Source organism: Astyanax mexicanus, chromosome 21, assembly GCF_023375975.1.
Source record: "Astyanax mexicanus isolate ESR-SI-001 chromosome 21, AstMex3_surface, whole genome shotgun sequence".
NCBI lineage: Eukaryota > Metazoa > Chordata > Actinopteri > Characiformes > Acestrorhamphidae > Astyanax > Astyanax mexicanus.
In genome coordinates this window covers 30,465,634-30,479,786 of record NC_064428.1, presented here as the reverse complement: position 1 = coordinate 30,479,786, position 14,153 = coordinate 30,465,634, and the positions used below count along the sequence as shown (strand labels likewise).

General features: G+C 36.2%; 1 protein-coding gene across 1 annotated transcript in view; it reads right to left on the bottom strand.

Moving 5' to 3' along the window:
- Positions 1-6,090: 6,090 nt before the first annotated feature.
- klf12a (Kruppel-like factor 12a) overlaps positions 6,091-14,153 on the bottom strand; it is a 54,004-nt gene continuing 45,941 nt past the window's right edge. Inside the window, exons 5-6 of the mRNA XM_049469745.1 lie at positions 12,047-12,204; positions 6,091-10,763 (exon numbers count right to left, since the gene is read on the bottom strand). Coding sequence (XP_049325702.1) covers positions 10,582-10,763; positions 12,047-12,204 — 340 coding nt within the window. The 3' untranslated portion in view covers positions 6,091-10,581. The remainder of the gene's footprint in view (positions 10,764-12,046; positions 12,205-14,153) is intronic.

Here is a 14,153-nt window from a genome sequence, read left to right as displayed (position 1 = left end):
CACAATCCATCACTTACACACTCACCATCACTCACTTACATACTCACAATCACTCACTCACACACTCACGATCACTCACTCACACACTCACAATCACTCACTTACACACTCACAATCACTCACTTACACACTCACCATCACTCACTTACACACTCACAATCACTCACTTAGACACTCACCATCACTCACTTACACACTCACAATCACTCACACACTCACCATCACTCACTTACACACTCACAATCACTCACTTACACACTCACCATCACTCACTTACACACTCACAATCACTCACTTACACACTCACCATCACTCACTTACACACTCACAATCACTCACACACTCACCATCACTCACTTACACACTCACAATCACTCACTTACACACTCACCATCACTCACTTACACACTCACCATCACTCACTTACACACTCACAATCACTCACTCACACACTCACTTACACACTCACAATCACTCACTTACACACTCACCATCACTCACTTACACACTCACAATCACTCACACACTCACCATCACTCACTTACACACTCACCATCACTCACTTACACACTCACCATCACTCACTTACACACTCACCATCACTCACTTACACACTCACAATCACTCACTTACACACTCACTTACACACTCACCATCACTCACTTACACACTCACCATCACTCACTTACACACTCACAATCACTCACTCACACACTCACGATCACTCACTCACACACTCACAATCACTCACTTACACACTCACAATCACTCACTTACACACTCACCATCACTCACTTACACACTCACAATCACTCACTTACACACTCACCATCACTCACTTACACACTCACAATCACTCACACACTCACCATCACTCACTTACACACTCACAATCACTCACTTACACACTCACCATCACTCACTTACACACTCACAATCACTCACTTACACACTCACCATCACTCACTTACACACTCACCATCACTCACTTACACACTCACAATCACTCACACACTCACCATCACTCACTTACACACTCACTCACAATCACTCACTTACACACTCACCATCACTCACTTACACACTCACCATCACTCACTTACACACTCACAATCACTCACTTACACACTCACTTACACACTCACAATCACTCACTTACACACTCACCATCACTCACTTACACACTCACAATCACTTACTTACACACTCGATCACTCACACACTCGTTCATTTACACACTCACTCACTAACTCACACACTCACAATCACTCACTTACACACTCACAATCACTCACTTACACACTCGCTCAATCACTCACTTACACACTCACCATCACTCACTTACACACTCACCATCACTCACTTACACACTCACAATCACTCAGTTACACACTCGCTCAATGACTCACTTACACACTCACAATCACTCACTTACACACTCACCATCACTCACTTACACACTCACAATCACTCACACACTCACAATCACAGTTACACACTCAAAATCACAGTTACACACTCACAATCACAGTTACACACTCACAATCACTCACTTACACACTCACAATCACTGTTACAAACTCACAATCACTCACTTACACACTCAATCACTCACAAACTCGCTCACTGACACACTCACTCAATCACTCACTTACACACTCGCTTACTTACATACTCGCTCACTCACTGACACACTCACTCACTCAATCACTCACTTACACACTCGCTTACTTACACACTCGCTCACTCACTGACACACTCACTCAATCACTCACTTACACACTCGCTCACTCACTCAGTTACACACTCACTTACTTACACACACTCTCTTACACACTCACTCACACACTTGCTCACTCACTCACACACTCGCAATCACTTACACACTCAATCACTTAGTTACACATTCACTCACTCACTCACTTACACACTCGCTTACTTATTCGCTCAATCACTTACACACTCTCTCACACACTTGCTCACTCACTCACTCTCTTACACATTTGCTCACTTATACACTCACTCACTCACTTAATCACTCAGTTACACACTCACTCAGTAAAACACTCGCTCAGTTACACACTCACTCAATCATTCACTTACACAATTAATCACTTAGTTACACACTCACTCAATCAATCACTCACTTACACACTCGCTCACTTACACACTCACAAGCACTCACACGTTCGCTCAGTTATACAATCGCTCAGTTACACACTCGCACACTCACACACTCACTCAATCACTCACTTACACACTTGCTTACTTACACACTCACTCACTTACATACACTAGCTCAATCACTCAGCTAAACAATCGCTTACTTACTCACTCACACACTCTCTCAATTACTCATTTACACACTCGCTTATTTATACATTCGCTCACTTATACACTTGTTTACTCATACACTCGCTCACTTATACACTCATTTACTCACTCGCTCACATATACACTCATTTAATTATACACTTGCTCACTTATAAACTTGCTCAATCACTGGGCTACACACTCGCTCACTTATACTCTCGCTCACTCATTTACTTACACACTCACTCACTGACACACTCACTCACTTGCTTACTTACACACTTGCACTTGCTCACTCTCTCTATTCATTCATTAACTAACTGATGAACTGAGACACACTTGCAGATTTTTAGGTCATAATCTCCAGTTCTGATGTAAAAATGGAAAACGGCCTGTGGCTGTAAACCATTCAGCCGACCTGAACCTGCTGAGATTCCTGGCTGGCATAGTCTCCATAGCCAGGCTCGGGGTCAGGTCAAAGGTCAGCACCTTAGACCACACTGTGTTAGTGGTGATCTCAGTAATTTACTTATTCAGAACAGAGATAGAACTGCACAGTTCATGAAGAGGAAGAGGGAACAGCTGATCTGATCCACAGTGAGCAGAACATGAGCACTGGTTTCTCCAGCTCTACAGTCTGGCTATGGATGATGGTGGATGATGGTGATGGAGGAATGGCTTGATAATTGCTGCCATCTAGAGGAGAGACTATATGCTCACTGCAGGTACACTGATATTTTGAATGTTATTTTTTTTTGTGAAACTCCAAATAGGGTTATGTGCACATAACATATATATATACAGCTCTGAAAAAAATTACAGTTTCTGAATCAATTTCTCAGATTTTGCTATTTATAGGTATATGTTTGAGTAAAATGAACATTGTTGTTTTATTCTACAAACTACAGACAACATTTCTCCCAAATTCCAAATAAAAATATTGTCATTTAGAGCATTTATTTGCAGAAAATGAGAAATGGCTGAAATAACAAAAAAGATGCAGAGCTTTCAGACCTCAAATAATGCAAAGAATTAATATTAATAATTAATATTAATAAAGTTTTAAGAGTTCAGAAATCAATATTTGGTGGAATAACCCTGGTTTTTAATCACAGTTTTCATGCATCTTGGCATCATGATCTCCTCCTCCAGTCTTACACACTGCTTTTGGATAACTTTATGCCACTCGTGGTGCCATAATTTGAAGCAGTGCAGCTTAGTTTGATGGCTTGTGATCATCCATCTTCCTCTTGATTATATTCCAGACTTTTTAATTTGGTAAAATCAAAGAAACTCATCGTTTTTAAGTGGTTATTTTTTTCCAGAGCTGTATATAGAAAAGAGAAAACAATCGAAAAAGACATACAAACAAAACCACATAGAGAAAATGCACAAAAACCCTCAACTAATAAGGTTAAAAGGTCAATACTTTGCACAATCACACGTGAGAAGCACAGGAGCATTATCTGTGGACAACGATTACATCCTGACTGTAAGTGGAGGACAAATAACGTGATAGAGTAGACTCTGTTTAACTAAAGAGCCAAACTGATCATGTGCAGTAGAGTTCAACTACAATTTGTAAATTTTTCCAACCCACAGTAGGTGTGTCCCAATTCAGGGGCTGCATCCTTCGAAGGACTCATTTGAAGGCCGATTATGTCACCGCGGTGCGACTAGGCTGTCCCATTTCAAAGACTCCTTCGAATGCAGCCGGCAAATGAAGCCTTGGAAGGATGCACCGGGGCTGCGTCCAGAAACTTTTGCTACTCCTCCTCTTCTACTCCTCCTTTCCTACTCCTCCTCTCCTACCCCGGAAGAAGGTGGAGGAATCGAGGAGAGGAGGAATGGAGGGAAGGAGCTGTAATTGGGGAAATGGGACAGCTGATCCCTTTTAGATAGGATGTTGACTACCGTTGAACTGAGCCAATCACAACGCTCACTTTCAGCACGCTTCAGAACATTACTATCACACACAGCTTAAAATTCAGATATTCCAATAAAATCCTGTTTACTCCCAGCCGCATTTTAGGCCGCATCTCTGACCAGTGACTCTGGCAGCCCTGTCTGACCTCAGCCTTATGAGGGATTCAGTTTCCTCATCAGTCCCTAAGTTAAAATAAATAAGTAAAAAAAAATAATTAATTAAAATTATATATATATATATATATATATATATATATATATATATATATATCATATATATATATCATATATATATATCATATATATATCATATATATATTATATCATGTTATACATATAAAAACATATTTTATTTATGATATATATATATATATATATATATATATATATATATATATATATATATATATATATATATATATATATATATATCATAAATAAAATATGTTTTTATATGTATAACATGATACACATAGGGTCATAAATATAGTTTTACTGAGCATACAGTTTATCTAAACTATAAATTATATTACTGCTTTACTGGCTGTTTAATTAGATAAGGAACCTAGTTAATTAATATGTTTATGACGTATATTTGGGCGTTGCCTTCCCCATTTTCGCGTGCTCTGTGGGCGTGGATGCAGTGATGTCATTGGAAAATCCTTAAAAGTCTTCCGGAGTAGGATACACTGATGAACCCTCCGTTGGAAGCCTACTACAGGTGGATTTTAAGCGGCTTCTTTCGTCTCCTACGGTATTCGGACAGGCAGCAAGATGGCGTCACGAAATCAGTTTCCTCCAGGAGAGGAGGAGGATCGGTAGGAAAAAAGAAACACTTTTGGGGTTTCTGGACGCAGCCCGGGTGTATCCTTCATAGCCTACAGTATCCCAAGATTCATTGCGCGTCAGCTTATTTCAGGAAAAAAAGGGCGGAGTCAGCAGAGGAGTCGGCTGTATTATGTAGTTTATAGGTATATAAATACTTATAGATATTATAAATATTATTTATATATTATATAATTTATAATATTTAGTTTATATACATAAATATATAAGTATTATTTAGTTTATATATGTAGTATCATGTTTATGTTGTTATTTATTATTAGTATTATTATTATGTTGTAGTTTATATATATATATATATATATATATATATATATATATATATATATATATAAATACTATATATATATCTATATCTATCTATATATGTATATATATAGTATTTATATATCTATAAACTACATAATACTATATATATATATATATATATATATATATATATATATATAAACTAAATAATACTTTATTCTAATTCTCTTTTTTCCAACTTCATTGCAAACGCCCTTTTATTTGTTTATGTTCAGTTCCACCCGTTCACATTTAAAATATTTAAGTAATTGCACAGTTAATTAACCTGAACTTAATTAGTTTGGTATTTTGTGGTCTGAAGCAAAACTAGAATCAAAATCTCTGGCTTATTTCTCAGCTCTGACTTTAGTTGTGGCGGGTAGAATCTCAAACAGGAAAAAGGAAATACTCCGTAGGGTAGACTGTTCCATTTCAGTACTGCCTACCCATCCTTCGAAAGATGCAGCCGCTAAATTGGGACACACCTACAGATTATTTAGTTAGACCAATTATTAACAAGAAACAGGCTCGAGGTCAGGTCAAAGTTCAGCAACTTAGTGCGCTAGTGATGATGTCAGTAATTAACTTACACAGATCAGAGATAGAAGAGGAAGAGTAAACAGCTGTTCTGTTCCAGGATCAGCTCTCCTCTCCACATAACACTAACATACATACAGGTATCTCTACAGTGAGCAGGAAATAAGCATTGACAAATCATATTTTCCATATACAAACTTTTTATTCATGCCTTCATTTGATCCATTAAACATATATTTATGTATAAATTCACAGTCAATCCATATAAAAAAGGAAATGTGTACAATAACATCATTTACAAATACATACATTGTAAAAACAGATTAAAGGTTAAAGGAGCGTCCCTCTGACGGCTTGAATATCAGTCATCAGGCCTCCTGTACAATACTATAAATGGTGACATCACATACTTCCAAGAAAGGGTGCAAAATACTGAACAAATACATGACATAAATGCACAAAAAAGATACACAACATGATCATTTTCATTTCTTTTCTTTATATAAAAATGTACAGACATCTGCTACACTGCACTCCTACAAATAAAGGTGGTTTGAATGGTTCTTTGAGTGATGCCATAGACAAAGCAGTTTTGGTTCCATAAAAAAGGAATACTTTATATATTTTTGATATACTGTAAATACATTTTGAGTTTGAAGAATATGGAGTTGATAAAAGTAATTGAACATGCATTTTGTAAGCCATTTTTGATTTAAATGTATCTTTTAATTTGTATATTTAATTTGTATAAATTATTATTTTATATATTGAACAATTGTAACAATTTTTGAATTATGGCATACGATATTTCACATTTATTAAAAATCAGATTCATGTATAGAATAGAATCTTGTGTTAGATCCTTTAAGTAGTCTAAATAACCTGAATAACCTTTATGTAAATGTTCCTTACACTGCAAAAACATAATTGTGAAAACCTAGACAGAATATATGTAACTTGAGATGTATATGCTTATATTGAGCAAAAGAAATCTGCCAATAGGATAAGCAATTTTTTTCCAAGTAAGATTTCTGAAAATAAGTCTCAAAATCAGTGAATTAAAACAAGCAAAAAATACAGATTTTCTGTCTGAAATAAAAAAAAAACAACAACAATCAGTATAACTTGACTAGTAACTTTTTGTGCCTATTTTAACTCAAATAAGATTTTTTGCCTTGAAATAATATAATTTCCCTTGGTAGGATATTGTTTTTTTGCAGTCTATTAAGCCCTATTAAGCCCTTAAACCCTAATTCAAAGTGAAGAAAATTGCAAATGCACTAATTGTACCAGATTTTGAAGTGGAGTGCCCCAGGGCTCTATGTCAGAACCTGTCAAATTCATGTCAATTATAGTATAGTAGTAAAATACAGGCCTATACACATTGTTCAAAGTATTAAATGGGTGAACCATTCTTCACATCATTCTTTATGTAGCCAAAAGTGTTTCATCCATGGCATCGCTCCAAGAACCACTTAAAGAACCTTGATTTTTAAGAGTGTATGTTTGTGCACAAATGATGCAATTGAGTTTGAATGTAAAGGATCTCTCGCTTTCTCTCTTTCGCTACGTGACTTTGGAGAACACAGTACATAGATTCATTTGTACGGCCTTAAAGGGACTAAAATCCTTTCAGGTGTGATTATTCAATAGTGCCTGGAAGGCTCATCATAAAGTGGTATTGTGTATTGCAGCCATGCAGAAGAAGGGAAATAAATGGAAACCAAAACATGCCGTTGTGATAATCAAACTCTGAACATGTTTAGAAAAAGGCTGTCTGTGATATTATTTGCTTTTTCACATTGACTGTTACCCTGTTGATGATCCAGTTGGTCAGTTCTAGTCTTTGTAGAACTGAATGGAACGTGCAAGAAAACCACAGTGGCCCAAAATCCAAACTGGCCCTAAACTGGCCCTCAAAAGTGAGTGATTGTGATGACAATCAACAGCCACACGGCTGACTTCATAAAGGCCCAAAAGCATCCAATACATTTACAAAATACTTCTTGAACCGAGACAAAGGGACTTCAATAAACTTCAACTTAAGAAAATGCTGATATGTAAATGCTGTGTGCTGGTATTCAATAAGATTTCATACAAAACCCCATCCTCTCGCCATTTCACTCAGTGGCCACTTTATTGGAAACAGCTACCTTATACATTTTATACAGAGATTGCAGCACTTGTGTTTAGCATTTGTATTAGCTATTATCAAACCCTCTATCAAGGCCAGTTTCTGGCTCATTTATACGAGTAATGCTACTGCCATCACTGTTACACTGGGAAATATCCCACCTAGAAATCACAACCTGTCTTATGCAAGTTTTAAGTATCTAAGTGAGAATCTGAATTGTGTAATAAATCCCTAAGTGAGAGTTTAAATTGTGATTTAAGTCTCTAAGAATGACACTAAATCAGAGTCTGGATTGAGCTTTGAGTCTCTGAAAGAGAGTATTAGTTTTTTTATCAAGTCTCTGTGCATGTGTAAGTCCTAAAAGTATTGATATTATAATAATTCAGAGTCCTAATTCAGATTTAAATCACTGAGTACAATCTAAGAGTTTGTCTGAGTTAAGACTCAAGTCGTGGGTGCAAGATAATGTAGAGTTCAGTCATAATAAGCCTCTGAAACTGCAAGTTTAAATTGAGTCTCTGAGAAAGAATCGATTTTGAGTCTCAGAATCTGAGTTAAGCCTTAAGTCTCTAAAAGTCTCAGTTGGTTCTCAAGTCTTTGTGCAAGTTCAAGTATACGTTGAGTCTTGAGATTGTAATCATTAAGTCCTCATTGAGTCCTAATTGAGTTGAGATTCAAATTCCTTAGGACAAATTTAAGTGAGAGTCTACGTTAAGAATCATGTCAATGCAAGTGTGCTTTGTGTCTTGGGATTCTAATTAAGAGTCTTAAATGAGTCCTAAAATCTCTTAGAGCAAATCTGAGAGTTAGAGATAATGTAGAGTTGAGTTATACGTCTCTGACGTGTGTCTGCAAGTTCAAGTTGAGTCTATAAGTAAGAATCAAAGTTGAGTCTCTGAATCTGAGGTCTCTCTTTAGTCTCTCAGGTTAGTTATTTAAGTTAAAGTTTATGCAGAGTCTTTGAGTCTTTAAATGATAGTTCATACTGAGCCTTGAGTCTCTTGAGTGTGAGTCTGAGTGAAGTCTTGAGTCTCTTAAATAAAATCAGAGTTGGGTCTTGAGTCTCAGAGTGAGAGTTTTCACTGGGTCTTGAATCTCAGAGTCTAAGTGGAAGAGTCAGGGAGTCTCAGTTAAGTCTTTAGTCTTTAGATAAAGGCCTGTGTTGAGTCTTTATTCTTTGTGTGAGAATCTGAGCTGAGTCATAGGTTTCTGACTGCAAGTTTAAGTTGAGACATTGAGAGAGAATCAGAGTTTTCCCAAGACTCTGAGGAGAGATCTATTAGTCTTTAGTCTCTAAACAAAAAGTCTGAGTCTTGGGAATTTAAATCTTGAGTCTCCAAGTGAGAATTCGAGTTTTAAGTCTCTAAATGTAAGTCTAAATTGAATCTTTAGTCTGAATTGAAGTCTGCAAGTTGAAACTGCAAGTTCAAACTGAGTCTTTGAGAAAGAATCGAACTAGAGTCACAGAATCTGAGTTGAGCCTTGAGTCTCTGAAAGAGAGTCTCAGTTGATTCTCAGGTCTTTGTGCAAGTTCAAGTATACGTTGAGTCCTAATCGAGTTTTAATTGAGTTCTGGTTGAGATTCAAAACTCTGAGATCCAAGTGAGTCCAAGTTAAGAATCATGTCAATGCAAGTGCAATTTGAGTCTTGGGATTCTAATTGAGAGTCCTAATTGAGTCCTAAAGTCTCTTAGAGTTGGGTCTTGAGTCTCAGAGTGAGAGTTCTTGCTGGGTCTTGAATCTCAGAGTCTAAGTGGATGAGTCAGGGAGTCTCAGTTAAGTCTTTAGTCTCTGGATAAAAGTCTAAGTTGAGTCTTTAGTCTCTGTGTGAGAATCTGAGCTGAGTCATAGGTTTCTGACTGCAAGTTCAAGTTGAGACTTTGAGAGAGAATCAGAGTTTTTCCAAGACTCTGAGTAGAGATCTATTAGTCTTAAGTCTCTAAACAAAAAGTCTGAGTCTTGGGAATTTGAATTTGAAGTCTCCAAGTGAGAATTCAAGTTTTAAGTCTCTTAGTGAAAGTCTAAATTGAATCTTTAGTCGGATTTGAAGTCTAAATAAGCCCTGAAAAACTGACAACAACTGATATCTAATTGATCACAGTCTGTAATTGCACACCTTTATAATTTAGGACCTGTAGTTTAGAAAAACATCATAGTGAGGGAATGCGTAAGGCAGGTGTTTCTAATAAAGTGGACGGTGAATGTATATTATATATATATATACCCCTTGTTTATCCTTCATAATTATAGACCTAGGCTCATATCATTGTCTCCATTGTCTCAAAGTGGGAGAGGATCTGGATCAGCTCTCCAGATCTGTATAAATGTATTCTTTAGGATATAAAAAAACAGAAAAACTGATCCCTGATCAGCACTCCCACTCTAAGACTATTGATTCGTGAATAGACACCATATTTCCCTCCTTTTCTCCCCGTGAGCTGGGAGGGGTCCTGCCCTTCCCTGGCTCCCCATTGGCTGACAGAGCCCCGCCCTGTCTCACTATATATCGTTCTGGCCCAAATTGTCCGTCCCCTCCTTCAGACTAGGGCGTGGCGGCGGCGGTGTAGAGCGAGGTGGTCGGAGCGCGAGAAGCTGCGTTCACAGTCTCCGCACTTGAAGGGCTTGACGCCTGTGTGCTTGCGGTAGTGGCGCGTGAGCTCGTCCGAGCGTGCAAACTTCCATGTGCAGCCGTCCCACGTGCACTTGTATGGCTTCTCGCCTGATAGTGAAAGAAAAAGATAAGAGAGAGAGAGAGAGAGTGTAAGAGTAACGTTCACACAACATGGTTGAATTTTAGGTTTAAAAAAAGCATTTTGCAAGAAAGCGAGTAAGTGCATTTCTAGGACACGCATCATACATGCATTTCTGGACAAGCTGAGAGAAATAGAGCAGTCAGTCAAAGTCAATGAATCTTGTAGACTTAGTCAGAACAGTAATATACTTTAACAGGATTTTACACAAATGGGACATTCCAGGATTTTGGTACCTGTCCCACCACTTAAATTTCAAATGTACGTATCCAAAATATCTAAATGACTATTTTTTGTGAGAAATGTACTTGTTATAAGACAAACTGTAAAATATGGTGGAAAAATAAGCTCCTTAGATATTATTCAAAAGACCGAATACCTTTGGACCACTTAAAAAAATGGCCGTTTTCTCTTGTCCCACAAATTGGGTGACCAAATCCTTTGGCAAATTTAACAGTTGAAATAAGCTCTAAATAAATGACTTCCTCTCGTATATTGTTGATATGCATCTCCTTTACTTATGAAAACAACTTCTTTGGTCTACATTGTTTTGCATGTTACAGTTTTTATGCTATTAACTTGTGTCCCACAACATGCACGCAACCCTGTTACCATAAGGAATTTTACCTGCAGAGAAATAGTTAAAAATATTTATCTACTGGCACAAAGGAAGTGACATCACAAGGACATTTTCTGCCCACATGGCAAGACCAAGAGTAAGTGCTCTAACAATTTTCAAGTTTTTTTTCCAAATATGTTTGTCCAAGTTGTGTGTGTCACTCAGTGAACGCAACCCTGTTACTCATATTGTCAGACTAATAATGAGTAGAGTCAAAATTTACTTTATATACTTATATAACCATGTTTGTTCTTGATCTTGTAAACATAGCTAAATTTTACAGTTAGCATCTGTTCCTGCGGTAAACCACAACTTAGCCTAGATTTGCAACCCTGTTACTCGCAGCCCTGTTACTGTAAGTTACCAAATATGTTGCATAATCTAATTAAAAAAACTGCTTTGATACCTGAGCTTGACGAATCAAACTTTTTGATAATCTATTACCTGTATTTAATAAATATATGACTAAAAATGATCAAATTGAAGATCAAATTTTCAGAAGTGACCACCCCTGAAATGTACCAAAATCCTGGAATGTCCCAAATATTATTTTACACAAATATATCCTAAAAAAAAAGCTCCAGTAGGATCTAAGCGAATGATGTTGAATGTGATTTCTGTTGTGTAACTCACCGGTGTGGGTCCTCCTGTGGGCTTTCAGGTGGGAGCTCTTGGTGTAAACTTTATTGCAGCCCTCAAACTCACAGCGATGGATGCGCCTCCTCTTAGAATCGGGCGACTCGGACCGCCTCGGCCTTCGCAGGCTGTCGATGCTGAACGGCAACATGGAGCTGAAACACAAACATTCAAAAAAACACTTTAATCAAAATAGTCGAATAGAACACACTTTGGAAATATGACTATATGATGTTCCTACATGCTTTACTCTTCTGTTTCTGAGATGAATTCAGCACATTGTAAAGCCATCAATTAAAGATGCTGATTCTGTGGGAATCAGTAAATATTCAAAACTTTAAAATCATTTTGAGAAAAGGAAAACTGGTATGTAACTTCTAAATATGGAACTGAAATCCACTTTTCTGTACACCGATTCTATAAACATTTGTATGCATGTTAATTAATACATTTATTTTAAAATTTAAAAGGACTGATATTTTTATATTTCTTATTCTAAACGGACCTTTAAATTGATCTGTTCATTTCAAAGACAAACTCTTAATAACTAATATGTTCATTTTGTATAATTTTTCTTAAACATTGGCATTTGACAATAAAGGCTAATACAGTGAATAATTTGTATTAATATTATTATTATTATACTATTGTTAAAGTTAGCACTGGTTCTAGTACTAGCAGATTATTAAAAACATTATTATTTTTGTGTTATTATTATTAATAGTAGTAGTAATAATAGTAGTGCTAAAGATCAAAAGGATCTTTGTAAAGAATCAAAACTAGTTTTAATACCAATTCAGCCACTAGATGGAGCCATTGCGTTATTAATATGATGTGTAATCGCTATACTATTAATAAATTAATTAATAAATAGAGTAGTAAAGTGCTTTCATTTGTCGACACTGAATAATAGATAAATCAATGAATAACATTATTATAAAATATAACTACTGAAGTTTTTTTAATTACACATTAATTTCTGAATTACTGTTACTCTAATTATTATTATTATTATCCATCCACACACTCAACTCCTAAAACAAACATTTTATCATTTATACTTACATTAACATGCATAAAATTAAATTTAATTACAAAACAAACTTAAAACTTAAACAATTAAGAAACATTATACTGTAACTGTATATGTGTTTATAGTAACGGTAAGTTTTGTCACAACAAATCTAATTGCGTAATATCAGATCTATAATCAATATTTTATATGGCCATTAGATGGGGGCAGAGTGCTTTTTTTGTTTTTAGGTTTTTTTGCTATATTAGTAATTATTAAGCAAATACTCTTTAGTTTCATTTTAATCTGATTGTAATTGCATTTCTTTTTTTATTACAGTTATAAGATTTTGTCACTTGACAATGATAGATCTATAAATTATTACATTAATAAAAGTCTAGTCTATTATCTAATTTATCATGATCATATAGGACAGTAGGAGTTTAGTTTTATAATAAACAAATTAATAGATACAGTTTAAAATGCTTTCAATTGTAGACACTGAATTATCGATAAAACTATTAATAAATAACTATTAGCAACCACCTAGCAACTGCTTAGCAACACCATACCAACCACTGTGGATACCATAGCAATGCCTTAGCAACCAGCTAGCAACCAGCTAGCAACACCATAGAAACAACCACGGATACCATAGCATTTGGTTTAGCTAAATAATTGAGTAAAGCTAAGCTAAGTAAACAAAACTGTAACAAAAAAGACTTTCTTTTAAAGTCAAACGAGCACTGGATTTTAATCTACACAGATTTCTCTCCTGAAAACTGTTTATTTGGGTGAGTAATGTGCTTCTGTTAATTTACAGTAAGCTTAGAATCACAAATTTCTCCAGCTCCAGCCTGGAGCATTAGCATTAGCGGCTAACCGCTCCAGCAGTGCTGGGGCTACAGGCCAATAATACTCCCCTCTGAACGTGGAAATAGCACGGGTAGTTAGCGGGTAATGCTAATGCTGCTCTAGCCCCGGTGCTCCAGAATAAAACTGCAATTTTAAAGAGTAAATTTACAGCTCTTTACAACCTGACTGGTTAAATTCATAAATAAGATTCACTGGATTACGATTAAATTAAATTAC